Source organism: Lonchura striata, chromosome 1 (assembly GCF_046129695.1).
Source record: "Lonchura striata isolate bLonStr1 chromosome 1, bLonStr1.mat, whole genome shotgun sequence".
Classification (NCBI taxonomy): Eukaryota; Metazoa; Chordata; class Aves; order Passeriformes; family Estrildidae; genus Lonchura; species Lonchura striata.
This window is the reverse complement of record NC_134603.1, coordinates 136,380,157-136,401,662: the sequence shown is the minus strand read 5'-3', so window position 1 is coordinate 136,401,662 and position 21,506 is coordinate 136,380,157. Positions and strand designations below refer to the sequence as shown.

At 38.0% G+C, this 21,506-nt stretch overlaps 1 protein-coding gene across 1 annotated transcript in view; it reads left to right on the top strand.

Annotated features, from left to right (window-relative positions):
* The window catches only part of CUBN (cubilin), a 141,967-nt gene that overhangs the window by 105,402 nt on the left and 15,059 nt on the right, over nucleotides 1-21,506 (top strand). The window contains exons 52-59 of the mRNA XM_077781257.1: nucleotides 650-771; nucleotides 2,680-2,905; nucleotides 4,826-5,013; nucleotides 7,209-7,365; nucleotides 8,619-8,768; nucleotides 15,826-16,026; nucleotides 18,246-18,375; nucleotides 19,282-19,499. Of these exons, the coding sequence (XP_077637383.1) occupies nucleotides 650-771; nucleotides 2,680-2,905; nucleotides 4,826-5,013; nucleotides 7,209-7,365; nucleotides 8,619-8,768; nucleotides 15,826-16,026; nucleotides 18,246-18,375; nucleotides 19,282-19,499 (1,392 nt within the window). The remainder of the gene's footprint in view (nucleotides 1-649; nucleotides 772-2,679; nucleotides 2,906-4,825; nucleotides 5,014-7,208; nucleotides 7,366-8,618; nucleotides 8,769-15,825; nucleotides 16,027-18,245; nucleotides 18,376-19,281; nucleotides 19,500-21,506) is intronic.

Sequence of the window (21,506 nt, the reverse complement as noted above, 5' to 3'; positions counted from 1 at the left end):
TTTATTTTCTGCCTCACAGCTGGCATTCCCCAAACCACAGTGAGATTTTGCAACACTCAGAGCAGCTGGTTGTTCTTGGGAATGGCAATGTAACAGGTAATACCAGCCAAGTTTGACTTACTCCAGAGAGGTCTCTGGAGTGCTAGCAGAGCTGAGATGCATTCTGCTGCTTGAACCTTTGCACTCATTTTGAAATCCACTTGAAGTCGTATCAGTGCAAATTACACCACTTTGCCATTTATGAGCCAGAACAACTCCTCTTCCTGTCACAGCTGAATTTAGCCTTGGGGCTTATCTAGACACATAAGAAACTTTTTTACTTCATTGTGTTGGTCCAAGGATGGCACTGGTTTGCTTAAAACTGTGATAAAAAAATGGACGATAAGGTAGAAGAGGCAGATGTGTCAGCTGGCAAAGGTTTTACAGAGTTGTATTAAGCATCAGAATAAATACAAAGTTTCAAGGTCATTGAATCTTTTTACTCAGTATTCAATGACTAGATTTTAAAACTTGGAATTTCCCAGATAAATTGTTCGTATTAACTCAGTAACTATCAGTACTTCTTCAATATATTTTATTACTATTACAAGCTGAATAATCTAGTGTTGTGTTCTGAAAATGCATTGAAATGTTACTTTTTTTTCTTCAGCCTGTGGTGGTGTACAGTCAGGTGAATGGGGAGTTATCTCAAGCCCTAACTACCCTGAGCCTTACAGCAATCTGAATCACTGCTCCTGGGTTTTGGAAGCCCCTGAAGGTCAAACCATCACTGTGAGTAACATGTTGCAATTGTATGCACAGCAGACAGTGTGAGAAGTACCTTTTGAGTTTTCAGGAGCAGATTTGAGACAATTTGGAAAATCAGAAATATAGAATAATTAAGTATCTTCCCATTGATTTTAACTAAAAGAGGGAATGAAGATAACACAACAAAACTATTTGAAGATTGTTCTTTCTGAAAAACAGAAGGATCCTAGTATTACTTGACCTCAAAACATAGTACTGACTTCTCCTTTAAACAAATACTTGCTATTTTTACAAAACTGAAATAATTCATTTTATTAGATGTTCATGGATATTCTCATTATCATCAGAATAAACACAAGGCTGAAGCAAAGTTCAGGAAAGTTTGCTTCTCTGCAGGAAAGTTTCAAGCCACTAGAAAGTTACTTTTGTGTCTTACTGGTTAGTCTGGAACATAATATAATTTCTGGTACAAATAACATCAATGAAATGTTGCTCCAATTTCCCAATAAGTATTGAAAGTCTGCCTGAGGTGCTACTTTCTTGAGTTAAACTCCTGACTGACCAATTTAAGCACCTTTATGCCCAAGCAGTACAAAACTTAATTCACTGAATTGACTGATTCTTTCAAGCACAGATACAAGTGATATTTATGGTTTGGGTCAGAAAAATATCTGAAAAGCAGTTTTGTGGGAACACATTGTAGATTTTCATATGTAATGTCTCCCGTTAATTTTCCTATCATATTTTCCTTGCTTACAATTACAAAGGTTAGAAATGAAAACCCACAGTCCTAATTCTTCTGCTTGATATTCTGACCACTGCCTATGTACTTATTTCAGGGAATACAGGATTATTTTGAAAGAACACAAGATTTCTATTTAATTCACAACTAGTTAAAAGCAGAACTAATTTTAATCAGATGAAAGCAGGTTTCTGTCTTGAAAGGACTGAGTAGCAGCATGCTCAGTGAAGGCAGACTCATTTTTTCCAGTATAAGCTGCCAGTTTCAGTTGCTGGTAAAGTTCTGGATTTAAACTATTACAGCTAAATTTGTCTTAGGTTCTTTTGGAAATGAAGACACACAAAAGGTACAGGAAAAAATTGTTTATGTTTGCTAAACTTTTCTACAAAGATCCTGCTCCTGAAACTATTTTTAAAATCCCAAAACTTATGGAAACAGGGCCAGGCAGTAACTACTGTACATCAATATTTCAGCATCAACAAATCCTGGAGTCTACGGAATCAGCAATCTAAATGTTTGAACTAGAAATCCCAGGTGTGAGCATATCTCTCCAAGGACAAATGGTGTCTGTGTGGGAGGGAGGCACGGTCAGGAGCTGCCGGTCCAGCCCGGTCTGTTTATGGGATGCATCCAGGCCCATGGGAACGAGCCACAGAACTCTTTCTGTTTTGGTGGAAACAAACATTATTTTTAGCAACTGTTAGTGTATTGATTCAAAATAATAGGAAGAAAAAAAAAATCCAAGGCTTTTGAAAAAAAAAATCCAAGGCTTTTGAAAAAAAATTCAAGGCTTTTGAAAAAAAAAAATCCAAGGCTTTCTCCTTGCAGAGCTAGTTATTTTTCATCAACAGAAACTTTGCATGCAGGAAAGTGGTTCAACACCTGTAAATATTCAGCACTGTTTTGAAGCACATACTTAGTTTCAAAATATGGCTAGGACACAAGGATGCCAGTTTTGAACCTATGAATTTTTCTTCCAATTCCATCTTCAAGCTAAGTAGCTGCTGTTACTTATAGTGGTAAGATTCCAATCAATACTTGCAGGAAAGCATAATGAAGTGAGGGTCAGATTTCTGAGTGTACCCAGAAATCATTGTGCCACAATGGCTACAGGATCAGTCTGAATTGCTCTAAACCCTCACCCAGAGTGACTGGTTTTAGCACCTGAATGTCACCTTTGTGTGTTACAGCTTACTTTTACAGCCTTCCACATTGAAAGTCATTCCCTCTGTAAGTGGGATTCTGTCACTATCCTGAATGGTGGCTCTCCAGGGTCTCCTGTCATAGGAACGTATTGTGGAAACAACTCACCTGGGACTATTCGGTCTGGTTCCAACAAGCTAGTCATCATCTTTAATTCTGATCACTCGGTTCAAGGAGGTGGCTTTTATGCAACATGGACAGCAGAATCTTTAGGTAAGTTTGCATTAGAGATCAAAAGAAAGGAATGCCATCAACTTCAGGATCCTTGAAAGATGCCAGTACTAAAAAACTAAGGATTTATCCAGTGCTTTCTGATTTTACACAATGAATTCAAATTTGGACTGATTTTGTACTTTTTAAATCTCCTACTGGCAGTTTCTTTATGGCTGTAAATTGATACCAATACCATTACCCTCCCAGCAGTGGTATCTCTTGCCAAGGACTATGAGACATTTCACTTCATGAATAACAATTGTTCCACAGTTTGACTTGGTTTAAACACTTAAAACTAGGAAAAAGTGAGTTTCAAAACAGAGAGGCAAACAGAGCATCTCAAAGAGCATGTGTGACAACAGCCTAGAACTCTTGCACTGTGATGGAGCTGTTGGTACACTTTTGAAAGTGGTACACATGCAGGATTGAACAATACATTTCTCAAAGCTACCTTCCTTTTCTTGAAATTATCACCACTCTGTAGCTCAACATTTGTGCAGTGTACTTCAGGAAGTCATTAAAGGACTAAAGGTAAGTATAGATGTGTCAGATGGCAGCAGGGCAGAAATTACAGTAGGAATTACAGCTGACAGAAATGCCAGCTCAGTACAGAGCTGGCATATGCTTCCTAGTGTCACCTCCAGCTGCAAACATTCTGGCTGATTCTGATCATTTTTCTGTCCACTAATGATGTAGCTGTATTCACACAGTTAGTTGATGGAGTGTCTTCTTAAACATATCAATAGTCTGAGCTTGCATGAATATACACTGTCATTTTAGCAAGTTTTTGACACTGTTCCCTGAGATTTCACGTGCAATGAAGCCCACTCTTCAATGGTGTAGTAGACATTAGCCTACATGTGCCATGTGCATAGGCAGTATCCTCTAGGAAAATTTTCATTTCTATATATATCTAGTTTACTTTCTTCAGCTTTCTTCTCATTTAATCACTGAGAATCTCCAGTTCTGCATTCTGTATTGTGACCAAAACCTGGCTTCATGTCCTTCTAAACACAGTTGCCATTTCTAATAGAAAAGAAGGAAAAATAACATCTTCCTATTAAAGCTATTATATATTTTTTAAGTTAAGGGGAAAAAATTAGGATGTTACAAAACTTTGGTTTTGTCCTTTATTCATCCTTATACTACACTGTATCTGAAATAATAAGGGGTTGCTAGTACTGTGCACGTAGCCCTAATAAATTATTCTTGGCATGGTATTTGCAAATATGTTTCAAATTATCTAAACTTATTCTGTGTAAAATCATGAGCTGCCATAGAGCCATGACCAGCTATCCTCCTTTATAAATGAATGTGTTAGCTATTTTAAAAGGCATGTTTTTCAGCCCATCCCATAATTCCACTGCAATCCACAGGGCTGCCTAGGCCAGGGAAGTCACCATTTTGCCTTGGGTAAACAGATGTAGCTTGAATAGATTCCCATGGGGAATTGCAATATTTGCATATTGAAGAGTGAGAAGAAGAAAGGATATATCAGTAGACTGGGTTTTTTCCCCTTGAGTGCTTTTCTGAATGGCTCTCTGTCACAATGTGCATGCTGTGGGGTGTGGGGAACCTGCAGTCTCAGATGTACTCCTGACCCCAGCACTCTTTCAAAGCAATATTCACTTCAAATTGCCAGGAGTTTATAGGTGGACCTTGTAAAAGGCTATGAAGTTGCAAGAATGAGCTTATGAAGAAAATAAACTGAAATACAAAGAGACACCTCTGGAGTGTAACTACCTCCCTGCTGCAGGGGTGGGAGAAAGAAAATCAAGAGGGGTAAATGAAGTTTCAGTGAGTATCAGGGCTTTCCTCTCTCACTTTTGCAGCCACAGAAGGAAACAACCATTCAAAGCCAAACACAACACCACTCAAAAATATTTCTACATTTCTCCAATCTGTTGCTATTTTTTCCAGGCTGTGGTGGAATCATTCACTCAGATAATGGTACAATCAAGTCCCCTCACTGGCCTCAAAACTTTCCCATGAACAGCAGGTGCACATGGACCATCATTACGCATGAAAGCAAACACTTGGAGGTGAACTTCCACAGGAACTTCCAGATTCCAGATAGCAATGGAAGCTGCCAGACAAGTTATGTGAAGGTAAAATAATTGTTGAGGTTAGATCAGCAGAGCAGTGCTTTAAAAAGTCATGATTTCAGATCCCTGTTTTGCATTTGTTATGGTTTGGACAGTCAAGGCTCAAAATTTGGGAAATATCAACTAAAGTCCTTGTATAATACAGTCCATTTTCTGTGTGCTTTGTGAACTGGCCTGTATAAAATTTTAATTTTCATCAGTTCTTGTGGTTCCACCTCCCTGCTGGAGGTGGAACCATCAGCCTACATGCATCCCCAAAAATGAAAACTATCAAAAAGGCATATATTATTACAGAACCAGAAAGTAATGAGAAAATATTACACTATAATTCTACCAAACTCCTTTATAAGTATTTAGACTGACCAGGTTATACTTCTTTTTTTAATTTCCAGAAACAAAAATAGAAATCTGATCTTTCATATACTGTAAAGAACTGTTGTTTTCAAATCAATAGAATAGAGTGGGTATGTCTTGCATTTTTCAGTGTCATTTTTTTCTCAGGCATTTGGCATATGTTCAGTGGTTTTGTGTTCATTTTCTCCACAGCAATACAACTCCCACTTGAAATAAAGGGCAAACATAATTTTGCAACATGTAGGAAGACTTGAGCAGCTGTACCTCTGATCTATAACAACCAACTTACAGTTGCACTCATTTTTAAGGCTGTGAAAAAACCCCACAGGGATTAGATTTGTCTTTGCATGACCTGCTCCAGCAATTAATTGATGCAATGTTACTATACACTTCACTAATATGAAAATCTTAATGCTACTCAGTAAAAGTGTTTAATTTTAAATTCCTAAACTGCCCTGAATGACATAATCAAACCTATGTCAATTGGAGATTTTCTCCATAGAGGAAGATCTGAATTTTTTTATGTCCACTTCCTTTTCGTAATGTCTAATTTGAAATGTACAAAGGTGTCTGAAAAGCTGTAGAATGATGTAAGTTTTTTCCATTTATTCCAAACTGAGCAGTCAAAAGAGAGTAATCCAAAATCAATAGTGACTTCGCAAAACCTCGGCCAGGCTATAGACTATAAATTGATCCTTTGAGCATTCATTGCCTCAAACACCTGGTCACATGAATGAGATGATTCAGATGCTTGCACTTACAGACTAACCCTTGGCTAACCCTTTCCTTTCTAGGGTGGTTGCTTGGAGAAATCACAGGTTTATTTGGTTATACTAGTTCCACTCAATTTCCTTCAAACACATTATTTTAAAAATCAGATATTATATATTTTTGGGTATAAACTCAAGTAAAAAACTGTTCAAAACATCAACAAAAATAATTTTATTATTAGAGTAAATAATTCATTATTTAAACAGACATTTTAAATCCTGCCAATAAATACTCTGATTCAGAAAAATATTTCAATGCATAGAAACATCAAACATTTTTACCTATGTTTCGTTTTACATGTGTCTTGAAATTCAGCAATTAAAACTGTGAGCCTCAAGCATATATTTAAGTAATTACCTGAAGAAGATTTCACTTAAATACCTACCTAAATTTTCATGTTCTTTTTAGGATGCATGGTTTGGTTGAGCTTCAATTGGCTATTGGTACAGTTGAAGTAATACTTTAAAATATCGTAGGTTTTTTTTTCTTTATTAGAAAGAGTTATTATAGTAACTCTTCACTTGATTTGATTCTTGTAATTGAAAAAGTGAATGAAAAATAAATTTTAAAAAATTATTATCAACTCTAGGTATTATCTGATGCCCATATATTACCCTAGCATGACACCTTTGGTTTTTATTTACTGAGTAACATAAGGATTACATGTGTATTCCTTGTATACACAGATATGCATATTCATAGGTTGTATGGAGTTAAGTAAGCAGAGATAAAATGTAAGTAGGTAATGATATGCATGAAATGCTTTTCTCTTGTCCCCTGGACCTGATCTATGCTTGTTCTGTTACCAGCAAGGGTTCAAGCAAATGACCTCTAGATGTTCTTCAGAGGTCCTTGGCAACCTAAGTTATTCACTGTGACTCACTCCTCGGAGGAACCTTTTTGTCTCCACTGACTGTAGTAATTAAGTCAAGTTTAGAACTCTTAGATTCACTGTGAGATGAATCCTACCCTTAGTCAATGTAAAGAAAAACTGCATATATAATTCCTGTTGGGTTCCCACAATCTACTTAGACTTTGAAAGCACTAAATCATTTCCAATCTGGCCTTGCCAGGTGTGGAGAGGAAATAATGAAGAAGCAGCAGCTTTGTTAGCCACAGGATGTGGAAGTTCAGCTCCTGATCCTGTTGTTGCTCCAAACAATGTGATAACTACAGTGTTTCAGTCTCAGGATGCTCCTGCTCCAGGTTTCTCCGCATCTTTCACAAGCAGTAAGTAATATTACAGCCAGATGGCTGCTTAATTAGTCCATTTGGGATTAGTTTGACCCGTGTGTAGCAATTCAGACCCCAGTCCAACAAGGCATCAAAGCTTCTACCCAGATATGTAAACCAAGAATTTCCATACTGAGTGCAATGAATTCTAGTGTTGGACTTGCCCAAGATGCAGCTCTTATTTTGTAGTTATTCTCAGCCACCTTTGCCTTTTCGGTGTGCTGAAAAGAATGAATAGGGTTTAAATTTTAAAAATTCATTGTTAAACTGCTTGGAAACTAATGCTTTAATTTTCTTAAAAAGACATTTCTTTAACCATGGTATGTGCTTTGTAATGGTAAAACCTACCAGAAGTAGACAAGGTGCTGCTCAGCTGCTCTTGGTTGCTTGGGTTCTTTGTAGGATGCTTCCAAAGGAAACCACTTGCCCTTCATGGCATTCAGATGAAAACAGCAAGAAGCTAAGTGCTTTGAGGGAAACACCACTGAAGCATTCAGAATTCTGAACTGAAATCACTTTTGTTTTTATAATGTTTGCACTAACATTGTCAGTGACATCTAACAATCTCTTCATGGAGACAGTCACAGTCTTCATATGCCTGTTCCTAATCTACCAGCATTTCACTGTGCACTGCATTCTTTTAAGCTTTTGTCTTAAAAAAGAGAAACAAAGGCCATGCAAGTATTAGGATCCAAAGGAGCTCCATGAAAAGAAACTGTTCTGAGTGCCTGAAAACTTGTGGGTGGTAAACCTTTCCTGCCTCTGCATATAGCAAAGCAATCCAGAGGTGGCCCGATGGCAGACTGCATTCTCCTGGATGTTAGGCATGAAACAAGAATGGCACCACTTACACTAATGTGGGCATTTTCAAATAAGGCTCCTGTGCCCCAGCAACCCCCCCACCCACTCCAATTCAGACACATTTGTATGTACTAAGAGATTTTAAAATGTGCAGGCTGCACACCCACAAGAACAGCAGTGCTGTGTCCTCCTGGTCAGGCACTGTAAGCCTATGGGCTGGTCTTACACAGGAGTGTGACACTCTCAGTGGGATGGCCCTACACTCCCCAAAACCACTGCTCTGGCTGTGTGTAAGACCTGCTGTTGCCATCATGGTATATGATACTCCCCCTGGGTTTTTTTTCACCAGGGGAGATGAGGTCCTCGTGTACATTATTTAGTTTTTTACTGCAAACTCAGAATAGTATTATCACTATGATTATAACTGTGTTTTATTTTTTTGTTTGCAGGATGCGGAGTAAATTTCACCGGGCCTGAAGGTCGTATTGTCTCTCCAAACTACCCTAGTCAGTATGATAACAACCTGAACTGCAATTATATTATAGATCAGGGACCACAGTCACTGGTGATCCTAGAATTTGAGACTTTTGACTTGGAAGGTAACTGGCTCTTCATAATTTCAGTGTGCATTATAAAGTGTAATTTCTTACTTGAAAACATACAAGTCTTATATAATTGAAAATCACTGCTGGCCCATTCTGAAAATCTTTTACAGACTAACATTTATAGTTTTCAGGGTTAGGTTTTGAGTCACTGAAGTCTTCCAGAAGAATTAAGAGAGATTTCATCTGTCTTGCAGCAATGATTTTGGGAACTTACCACTTTCTTGGAATATAAAAGTGATTGTGGCTAATCTGGGTCTTTGTTCCTGTCTTTTTGCTTGTTTGTTTGTTTGCCATTGAGTCTTAAAATATTTTTGATCTTAGGCCAGCTGTTTTGCTTTTCATTGCATCTGTTTCTTAACTGATAAAATAGATATGAATGTACTCAGGTGTTTTACAAGGATGTAAGAACACAGAAATATGAAATTAGGTGAACGACTACAGCAACGGGAAATGCATAAGTGATTACCCTGTATATAGCAGTAACAAAAGTCCCTCTTGTGATTATCAAATTTGGCAGCATTTAGCCAATAAATAACAAGTATAGTATCCTGATCACATTGGTGTGAATGGTAAAGCTTTCTCAACCTTGATAAGATCATATTTTTATGTGTGGACATGTCATGATAACACAGAGGAATCAGTATGTCCAAACTGCTTGAGTGGCACCACATATTTTGAGGCAATCTTGATCTGGCTCCCTTGAAGTCACCAGTCAAAGAGATTTTGAGTAATTTGATACTAAATTAGGTTGTGTGATTTGTATTTTTCTTCAGACCCAACAATAAAGGCAGAAAACAATATTCTTCTCTTTTCAAGTTTCCAGACTGTTTTGAATTCAAAAGTATTCTGGCTGAGACTTAGTTTAGGTCTGAGACAAAAATTTTACTATGATTTTATCAGAAATATTTTTTTCATCCCCTAATACAAACCACTGCTTTAGGTTTTTTAGAATGAAATATAAACCACAGAAATTATATAATTTCTTCACATAGAAGACACTAAACATTAGGCTGAATCAGATGGTGCCAATTTTGACAACTCTTTGAGTACATTTACTAATCTGCATTCTGCCTGTGCATTCAGTTAATTTTTAAATGGAACCACACTTTTGTTATCAAGAGGGTTCAATCAGAGAGGTAAATGACTCAGACATAATAATAAGCATAGATCTAAATAAATACTAAAGAATATTCTGTTTCTTGCAGGGCAATTTGTTCCTTTTTGTTTATAGGCTTCCTTACAGGCTATACCAACTAAAAGTCCTGAGTCACATGAAAGAACTGTGCATATGAGCTAATGGACATCTGGTTGGAAAAGAGGAAGTATGACACTCTCCAGTAGCTGGTTACTAATATTTGTCACAAAATCTTAAAATATAACCCTGCAGTAAAGAAAAATCACTTGGGTTTAAATTGTAAAGAAGATTGAAACCACCATCTTGAAAACTATCATTGCAGAACTGAAAAATTATTCAGCAGTCACAGTGAATATATTTAGCACATGTGTCTAAGGGTTTCCACTGTGAACCTGATTAGTTCTTTTGCAAAGGCAGGACAATGTTTGGCAGCATCTGTTAAAAACATTTCTAGCTATTCCATATGCAAGGAAGCATTGAACCTACTTAGATTGTTGTGTTGCTGAGAGTGGCCTTTAATATTTTAAACATGCTATTATAGATGTTCTAGATTGAGTTTCAAAGTTTAGCTGCATGTCTAATTAACATAATTTATTAACTATTAACATTATTTATTATTTGACCTCTCAAAAGAAACCTAATTGGTTTTTTTTTTTTCTATAGTTGTTAGGTAAAGAAATGAAATATTTAAAATAATGCCTGTAAAGCATGCCAATCTCATTGACTTGAACAGGTTGAGATATCTTCTCCAGAAAATTAGAAGGCAGAAGTTAATAATCTGTAGTGCAGTGACACAGTGCTACAAAATGGAATGATTTAATGGGTTAGTTACAGATCTCTGCCCTACAGTAGTTATGTTTTCAGTTATGATGGGATGCCTCTTCTGATTTTAAAGAATGACTGAGGCTGGTAACCCACAGCAGTGATATGGTGTCAGTATCTGGAACCAAACAAACATTGGCATGCATCTACTAAGTATTAAATATGTATTAAGCACTAAATATAGCAACAAGCAGAGCAAGTGAGAACTTGGGGAAACTGCATTTGTTGATTTTGTGATCAAAATTTAATCTAAACTCTTTGCTTCTTTGTAGGTAGAACAATTTTTATATCACTTTAGGCCCCTGAAAATATACATCTAATTTAGACATTCCCCCAGATTTAACTCCTAGTGGTGGAGATAAACTCAGGACCAACTATATTGTGCAGGTGGAGTGAATTACTTTCTGGAAACCTCTCTCACTCTCTTTACCTATTGGCTATTGCAGGAAGCCATAAAGAATAGCTTACACAAGATGCTTGAGATCTGAGCAGGAAAATATAGGCAAGATTAACCCCATGAACGGAGTTTGGCTTAGCTTCTGTGATTTCCTAGTAGTGTTCAGGATGTTTTTTTCCTGTGCCAAATTGAATATGGTTATAGAAACCTCTCTTGATTTGCCAGTTTCAGGAAGTTGCATAAGCTGCCACTTGCTTCTTGTACACCATTTGCATTGTTGTGTTTGGTTATTTTATAACGAACCAAACAAATAGAGGTGAGTTTGTTATCCAAGCAATACAACACCAGCCCAACTTCTGCAGTGATAAATTTCTTCCATATGTCCTTCCTCCTTGGATCAAAAGTCTACAAAAATCATACATTAGAATTAGTAAAAACCTCTTATTTGTCTTTCTTGTTAGACTTATTATCTAAGAAGTAGTTAATCACATTCAATTTCTTGTCCATTAGATTTATTCAGATGAACATCCTGACAATTCTTCTCTAGGACAGCTACAATAATGTATTATTAAGTGGCTGTACTACTCTTCAAGTGTGAGTATAACACACAATAAAGTCAGAGACCCAAATAATGGGAAAATAGGGGAAATGTATGTAGGCTTCCTGCAGTATCTCCTTTTAGAATTCTGTAATATTTATACTCTGTCCATACAAGACAACTGTTTTGTGTTTATACCACGTTGATGTAAAATGTTTTAAAAACTTGTTTATTTCTCCTTTAAAAAAAAAACATGCCTGCAATTTTGCAATCTGGGATAGGGTCACAGCTTTGTTTTGGAGTCTGCTCTATCTGCTTTCTCAACTGTTACTAGGCAATTCAGAAAATAGGCAAGTTTAGCAATAGATTATTTTGAAATAGAATACATATGAGAAAGAAGTTTAATTCCTTGCTTTCAAAACAATATATTATGCTACAGAGTTGGTTGATATGTTGCACAGTGATATGTTTCTAGGAAATACTTCTACTTTAGTAATTCCTAATTGTATTGTCATTTATATCAGAAGCTGCTGTTGTGAAGAAAAAGCCTTATAATTTTACGTTTTACAGCCTTTAAACAAAAAGACAGGTTCTGCTTCAATACTAAATTAAACAGAATCTATGGCTAAAGACAGAGATAAAAAGAGAACACTGATATTAGTGATCAGGTAGTCAGGGGCCTAGATTTGGTTAATGTTTTTGTACCAGCATCATATCAAACAAATGATTTTATGGACAACAATGAGACTGGACAGAAATTTCTGCAAAGTGGAAAGGAGACAACCCAAAGGCATATTTCAAAATGTAATGTAAGGACAACTGAAGCTCTTATTATGTGAACTTTGGACACAAGGGTCAATGTATCAATGCTGAATGGTGCCAAGAGATGATAAATAGAGCGCAGAGAGATAACAAAGAGCCTTGAAAGCAAATGCATGTAGCAGCTCAAAGAAATGGGGATATGTTCATAATGTCAGGCCACATAAATGATCTCTCCAGAAGTATTTGGAAGAAATATTGTCAAGGCTGGAGGAATGAATGGTACAAGGGAAGGATAGGAAAGAGTTTACTTAAAGATAGTGACTGGAAACTTATGGAGTCACCAACACAGAGAGAGCAGTTGCATCTGTCCTTGCAAATGAGATTATACAGAGCTAATGTGGAGATAAGGAGGGCAAGACAGAAGATAGCTCACTGAATCCTCATGGATGAATTATAACAGAGGATACAGTAATACCAAAAGGATGAGCAAAAGCTCTTAGACAACATTTTATGAAGAAAAATAGTGCTGACTATGTGGAAAAAAAGTGCCTGTCAGCTCGGAGAGAATGTTGGTCTGACATCTGGCTAAGAACAGGTCTCTGGAGACTCATGAAAGCAATTTCATTGTAGTGTAAGGGGCAGAAACTGGTCTAGAAAAGATCTAAGATTATATGATTAGAGAAAATAAAACCACAGACAAGAATTCTGGATGATGTGTTGAGTATGTGTAGAGGCTGAAAGTATGACATGAGGAGAATCTGAATCTGGGGAATATTTACAGAATAATGCATTTAGATTGGTGAGAAATTAAGAAAAGTGTAAACAAGAGAATGAGGTACAGGGTAGAGATCAAATAATGATTAGTCTTGTTAGAATTTATGAGTCATAAATCATATTGGCCCAAACAATAAGGATTCAAAACTAGAAACTTTTTTTCAAAATTCTTTGTCAACCATTTTATTTTTTCCAATGCAGCATTGGAAATCAACTTGTGATCAGTATTAGGGACTTTTGCTTTGGTGAGAAATTAGTTTCACTTTATGTCTTTCTCCAGTCTTTTCAGAAAATTATCTAGGTTTCTTTCTTAAATCTTTCTCATCTTGAAAATACTCATCTCAACTTTTTTTTTGTTTTATTTTAATTTAAAGATTTATTATTTTTTAAAAATTTATTACATTATCAAATATTCCAAAACAGGATAGGAAATGAAGAATATTTTTAATAAATTATTTTATTAACAGTTTAATTAATCATCTGATGTGGCTGGTCATTATCAGCTTAGTTACTCTTACTAGAGTCAGACAAGCACCATGCCATATTTCTGTATTGACATAATTGCAAAGCATGTTAGCATACATTGTCTTCATTGAGACAGAAGGAATTTTTGAAATTAACCTCCAGAGATGATCTAAACTACATCTGACTGCTGAGATCATTCTGTTGTTCTCATGAAACAGAACTATCACTCCACTTCTACTTGTCATCCTATTCAATATGAGTTATCTTGTTTCCTGCAACAATTGGAAGCAGCTTGTTTTGACTGGACAATCATCAGGAATAAATCTGATACAAGAGTAAGCTCAGTGTCTCTCCTGTTAAATTTAGGTAATTCCCCATTAATCCTCTGCAGTTTAAGTAACTGTCCATTATTGCTTACAGGTCACTAAACATGATAACTTAATAAATGTGACAACCCAGCTTCCAGTAAGCTTATAAATTATGAAAAAGACAAAGAAAACATCAAGTTATCCTCTAGGTACAACAACTAATGAAACTTGTTTTTCAGTAGGCGTGTGCTGTGTTTTTCACTGACACCATTAATTCAGCTTTCTTGCAAAACCCACATGGCTCTCATCTTGCTCCTACCATATATCCCTTGGTGGTGCCAGCCTGGGTACCAGCAACTTCTCCCCCTACTTGTGGCTCCCAGCTGGGCAGGGAGGCTCTGTGCTGGTGGCTGGTGCTTGGTAGGTCTCTCACACCCCCTGAAAGTGTAGCTTGTCCTTTGCAACATTCCTCTGGCACTCTCAGTATAAGAAAGACTTTAGTCTTTTAGAGAGCTTCCAAAGGAGAGCTATGAAAATAGTCATAGGTCTAGAGGGGAAGCCACATGAGGAGCGGCCGAGGTCACTTGGTCTGTTCAGCCTGGAGGAGACTGAGGGGACATCTCACTGCAGTTACAGCTTCATCATGAGGAGAAGCAGAGAGGCAGACACTGATCTCTTCCTGTGGTGCACAGTGACAGGAAACAGGGAATGGCCTGAGGTTGTGTCAGGGGAGGTTTAGGCTGGATATTAGGAAAAGCTTTTTCCCCCAGAGGGTGGTTGGGCACTGGCTGCCCAGGGAAGTGATCACAGCACCAGCCCAACAGATCAAGAAATGTTTGGACAATGCTCTCAGGTACTTGGTGTGACTCTTAGAGATGGTGTTGTGCAGGAACAGGAGTTGGACTTGGTGATCTGGGTGGGTCCCTTTCAACTCAGCGTATTCTGTCACTCTGTGAAACTGATATGACCTTCATATTTTTGAGGTCTTCCACCTTGGTCAAATCTGTTTGCAAACAGTGAGGTGACTAGAAAGTCCTGAAGGTAGGGCAGGGAGTCAGAGAAAATGCCTCACTCCTTCAGAAACCTGATTGCAAATGAGAAGCTTAAAACAGTGGGGAAAAAAATAATAGAATGCTGAACTCCCTATTCTTGTGTTCCATTTTTTTTTCCCCACTCAGCCTAATACCTTCACTGATTTTCCCCCCAAAACAGATTGCTTTAGAAATTCACTGCAAGATCAAATTTCCTTTTGGCTTTTCTTTGAGCCAAGCTGAAGATCCTGAATTTAGGTGCTCCAAAGTTTGAGGAAAATCAGAAAATCAGAAGAAATAACCTAGCTCTGAAACTTGCTGCTTATGGACTACTTTTTGATTTTTCAAAAATCTCACTCTAAATGGTTTAAAATTCCCTGCACTGAATGCTGAATTCTACAGTAGGGGGAAGAATTTCCAGGTAGCTAGTTGCCTGTAACAAAAAAGTGCATTGCTTTTATCTGCAGAGGACATCCATGCTTTTGTTGGGTCTTCTTACCTCTTCATAGAGAGTGTTCACTCAATTGTGAACTCCCACATATTCAAGGGGCCTGAAGCATTTTCCAGATCATAGGATGTGTTGAATGAGACAATTCTGATGTCTTACATCCAAGGTTTCTTTGCCTTTTTCTGCCACAGTTTTACTGCATGTTAAAAATTGACATTTACTTCCTCAGCAAGCAAAGGAAATCCTGAGATCCCTGGAATGGAAAGTATTATAAAATTTAATTCTTCTCCTGAATTAGGTGTATATAGTGTTTCTCAGTGAATCACATGTAAAATATGGAGCTAACACTTCTGCTGTCTATGTCCATGCAGCCCCAGCACTCCTGAGCAGAATTTGTCTTTATGATGGAGTGAGCATCTTCAGTGGGAAGAGCACAGCCACACATCCTCTCATCACTCTCTGTGGCAATCAGCTCCCTGACCCAGTCAGCGTCTTTGGACCGATGCTGCTCAACTTCTACACTGACTCCCACATCGTGGGCTTTGGATTCCAGGCCAGATACAGAGCAATTGGTGAGTATACACTGTTCTGTATTTGAGATGGCAGAATTATTCTGGATAATGGTTCCGTGTAGGAAAGCTGTAGCTCATTTTGGGAATACCTCAATGGGTGTAGATGGTACATTTTCCCACTGCATTTGCTCAAAACCATTCTCAAGACCAGGACATGCCACTGTTTGGGGTTATTAACACACTGAATGATGTGTTGCTTCACCATTCTCATTTCTAGACTTTCCATGGGACCAAGTGAAGAACTGAAATATTTTCCCTTTTCTGTAGAAAAGAAATACAACCATTTTCAGCAGGTTTCAGTTGCTTGGTTGCTTGGTTCTTTGGTTGTTTTCATTGTCTAAGGAGAAACATCATTAGTATATTTGAGTTAATTTTAAAGATTTTATCAATTACAGGAGAATGGTCTAATTCTCAGTTATACTAAAATGACATGATACAATACAGGAAACAAAATAAGTAAATGGACACAGCTGTATGCCTCCATTTGTAGACCCTCTTGCAGTGCCAGGGATGAATGTAAATAAAACTTGGGATATAGATTTATTTTTATTTTTTGATAACTATTTTCACCAATGCTCTTTTGTCATTCACAAGAGATCTTTTATGTTTTAAAGATGAAATTTGAATTCAAAGCAGAAATTCCAGCTGAGTTTAGAATCTACATCTACACAAATATCCCAGAAGATTGATTTTATTTGCAAAACAAATTTTCATATTTTCTAGGTTTAACTGGTAGAGACCACTTTTATGTTTGAAAGTATAATTTTCTAACTGCAAAGAAAAGTGTGTTTAACTTTGGTATTTCCCTTAATGCATTCCTCATGTTCAAAGCCACAGAACAAGAGCATAAAGCTAAATTCTTTATGTGAAATGAATGGTCTGTTACAGATAAGAAAGAGGGACTGGCACTGAGAAATGGCAATGTGCAGTTACTCATGGAAAAGACCTTCATAACTCACTCAAGTCAGTTGCTGCTATCTGACTTGTGACTTCTGACATTTGAGAAGGATAACTGGAGCTTTATTAGCTTGTTGTTATATACAAAGCAGATTCTGCCAATTAACATTCCTCTTCCCCATAGTTGCATTGTTTGCTGCAAAAAAATGAAAAAGGCTCCCCCCTCCTAGTGTAGAATAATGCTGATTCTTTATCTTCCAAATGCCCATCCTTTATCTGCCAGTTCTCTAGGCTGCCAGCAGTCTTCAGGGGCTCTTCATGCAACAGCACCCTGTGTGGAACTGTCTTTGTTAAGGTGGTGGCCTGGGCAGTGGCATCTTCTTTAAAACATGAAAAACTGTGTGTGGCAATGAGCTTATCAACAGGATGCAGGGAGACTTGGGGAAACTTTTTTTTCCTCCTAAATTTAAGATTATAAAATGAAGGCTGAAGCTAACAATGGAGATTAGGGGTTTTATTTCCTGAAGCACTGAAGCTGGAAATAAACATTAGCCACATCCTGGGCTCATTTGCATCCATGGTGAGAAACCCTGAGAAGCCAAGCAGTGCCTTGAGTTTAGAGTTTCAGAGTTTAACTTGCTTTTCAGCTGGAAAGCAAGTATTCCATCCTCCAAGTCAGCTACCCCACAGTGCTGGTGAGTGCCAGCCCAGGGTGAAGTGGGGAACAGGATTAGTGATACCTGGAGACTCCTCTATGCATTTCTGTGCAGAGCAAACACCGCAGCAATGCTCCTGCTCTGACAGGGTGTTGTCAGATGATGAGGCTCTGCATATATTTATTACAGAAATATCAGAGATAGGGCTATGAGTGCAGCTGTGGCTAATTAGAGGTTTCCATGGGGCCAGGATCTGGATGAAGGAATGCCTTTGGCCACATATCAGCCAGGTTTCCTTTGGCAAGCTAGAATGAGTGCAGAGATATTCTCACTCATGCTGCTGCATGAGGCACCCATCCCACCCTGCTGCTCCCTGGACCTACTGCAGGACATTTGAAATCAGTGTCAGTCTTTTCCTGCACAGTGCCAGTGCCATTTGGTATGGATTAGTAGCAACCTATTACTGCAATGCTGATTATTCTTCCACTGCAGAGCACAGCCTGACAGACACCTCACATTTAACAGTTCTAGGCATGACAATGAACACTGCTCCAAATTTATCAAGGGTCTTTCTTTCCTTGCATGAAAACTCATGCAAGAAATATGAGAATTAGGGCCAAACTAGTATTCAGAAACTAATCACTCTTTTTTCTGTTTCCTCTACAGCTTGCGGTGGAATTTTCAGTGGCTCTAATGGTGTTATCAGCAGTCCAGGCCATTCACGTCTTGATTATCACAACAACATGAACTGCTCATACCACATCACAGTTGGAAATGACAAAGTAGTGGCCCTGAAGTACGTAATCCAAGTTCAGTTTGTCATTAAGGGAACAGGGAGGTCTCTGATTCCAATTAAAGCAGCAATTATTGACAATATTTTCTGTGACTCTCCTTTTCCAAGGTCACAGCCAAACTAAAATAAGAGATGGTTCCTGAAGTCACTTTTATCAGCCTCAGGTTCCCTTCCATCTTTCTTTCTAACTTGTTAGGTAAAAAAAAAAAAATCACAATTTTAAGTTCCCACTTTGGTTACAGACAACACTAAGAAATTGTAAAAATGCAGGTTATGCTTTTTAGTTAAATTCTGTCTGCCTTTGAGAAGTTTATACTTCTCAAAGGCAGAAGAAAAAGAATAACACTTTTAGAAGGGTAGTAATAATTTTACAGCCAAAGTAATAACACCCACCCAAAAATAGTATCTTTCTGAGTGTATTTCTGTCTTGCCTAAGAGAGGAGATTATTGCCACAAAATCTTGCCACTGGTTAAAAACTGATCCATTCTTCTATCATGTGATTGTGAATTAGAACATTTCCCAGCTAAGAGGAAGACTCACTGGCCTGCACTCTGTGCCTGCATTTTATAGACCACTCACGTGCCCAAGGAAATTGCAGCCTGAGCAATTGCAGAAGTGAGAGAGGGTGTGTTTGCACAGACCTTCTGCTTCACACAAAGCTGAGCTGTGCTGACAGCTTGCCTTGCAGGAGGCCCAGTGGGTGAGGGACCTAATTTCTTTGAGGCTTGTTGGATGAAGAGTGTTGCCATGCATTTAATAGTTGCTTGGTTTATTCCTGGAGACTTGTTTGGCCTGTGTATGGCTTTGGCTACTGCTAGTACTTGGATCTTTCCTCAAGCACTAAAACACACGTAGCACAGGAAAAGAACTGAAAATGTGATATCTAAGGCTCCAACTGTATTTTACAGATTCAACAGCTTCCAGCTTGAACTATCTCCCTCCTGCTACAAAGATTATGTGGCCGTGTATGATGGCTCAGATACTCATGCTCCTCTCCTTGGAAAGTTCTGTGGCTCAGAATTGCCTCCAAATATTAAGAGCTCCAGTAATAACTTGTTCCTGGTGTTTAGCACTGACTTCTATGGAGCAGACAGGGGATGGAAAGCATCCTTCAGAGAGGCCTTAGGTATGTGTATTATCAGGCTCCTAATCTGCTGGTAAGTGATTTCTTTTGGTGAGGAGCAGTTGTGACCTCCCTCTCTAGGGATGAGTGAAGCAGAAGAATGTTTCTGATTTTGTGAAAATTGAGTGAACTAAGCTAAATACTAGGCTTATGGGATCCCTGCATTCCAGTATGGTTCTGAACTGATCCCCTTCATTCTTTGCTACCCTTTCCCTGCCTCTCTGAAGGTAAAGGTGTTTCTTGGGTGACTGAAGGCCTAGCAGCACCCAAAGAACTCTCTTTTGGCAGATACACAGCAACACCTTAGAATTTTTATTCTTCTGTAGTCAAAGGTTGTTGGTGTACTAAAGATGCCTCCTTTCAATCTATGTTCACTTTCCATTTACTTTCAGGTTCCCTCACACTTTCTAAAGAACTGAAGTGTTGAGGTCAGCTAAGATTGTGGTTCCTCACCAGGCACCACTGTGCTGATTTCTACTGATTTGTGGAATCATTCTGATTAGCTGGCCATAAAATAAATAGGATCACAGTGAGATCCCAGTAAAAAGGCACTAGACACCTTTTGTTTTGATGGATGCAAGAATAAGGGGCAGAGTTTGATAATTACCTTAAAAAATGTTTAAATTCAGTACTGTACTTTAAAGAACAAAGTGTAAAAGGAGATTTTTATCTCCTTATCTGAAATGTTTAGGGATGGTAAGCAACAAATTATTATTATTACATGCAAATTGATTTCATATCATCTCTACTACTTTCCTGTATAATTAACTCCAAGTCTTTTTGTGGTCTAGAAAGAAGTAATTGTCTGGTCTGCAAAGCTGGCGTTCAGACAGATCAGAATGAAAGGCCTTTGTGGCAGAACAAACATAGTCTTCTGCTGAGTCATTGAATCCCCTCCCTATCCCTAGCCAGTGACTTTCTCATTTGATAGTCTGAGAAAGTACTTACAGATAAGGAAAATAACTGGTTCTACAGGCTTTGCCAAGAAAAATATTCCCACAGAACCTCATAGTTATTACTATTATTAACTCTTCCTTTGCTTCACTCAAAGTAATTGCTACAAGAATGTTTAAGACATTGTGAATGGTCTTTAAGTCTTGTGAATGGTATTCCAGGTAACTTAATGTTGTTTCACATGTTGCTGTCTTTAAACGCTGAAGTATCAGTTGTTATAGATTCCCTGCAGCCTGGGTTAGTATTTCCAGGGTGAGATCATCAGGAACTCCCCAAGCTCTTCCTCTTCCTGTTGGCATTTAATCAATTTTTTTAGCCACTGACTTTAGATTTATTTGTGCAACTTGTCAGATCTTTTCCTTAAGCACACAACAGAACACAAGCCAAGCTCTTCAAGTCAGTACCATGCCTGATAATTTCCTAGAGTGAGGAGAAGCCTTTTATGAATAAACTTTGACATCTCTTAGATGTTTTAGAGGGACATTTCTGGCACTTCCAAGGAAAACAAGGTTAAGATGTTGCATGGGTTACTCAGGAGCTATGAGTTGCAAGTTATAAAAGATGCCCAGGAGGAGGCAAGGGGTGTGTGACAAAGAGCCTGCGGTGGTGAGATGCTTAATGGTAGGTCTTCTCTCTTCATTGTGGGAAGCAAGCTACAGGGACTAAACCACATAGCCATTAGCAAGGATCTTGGCAGTCCCATGATAACAAAGAATAGCCAAAAAGGAGAAAAGCACATTACAAAAGGAAAACATGAGTCACATCCTATAAATGTTTCCAGCTTGGCTTGCCTAAAAAACAGAGCCAGGAAAATCTGTGACACATCTTTGTACTATGAGGTCTGAGATTATGGTTCAAATAAAAAAGAATAAAACCATGAAGATCTAAAAGCCTGTTATTCTACATGGTGCTTTAGAGAAGCTCCCTCATGTCTGTTAAAAGATAAAACCCATGTGGTTTTGTAAGAGTAAAAATGCAATCAGATGACAATTCATAATTACAAATCTCTTGAATAAGGAAGATGGTATCTGTAGAGAAACAAGAAACCTCATCCTC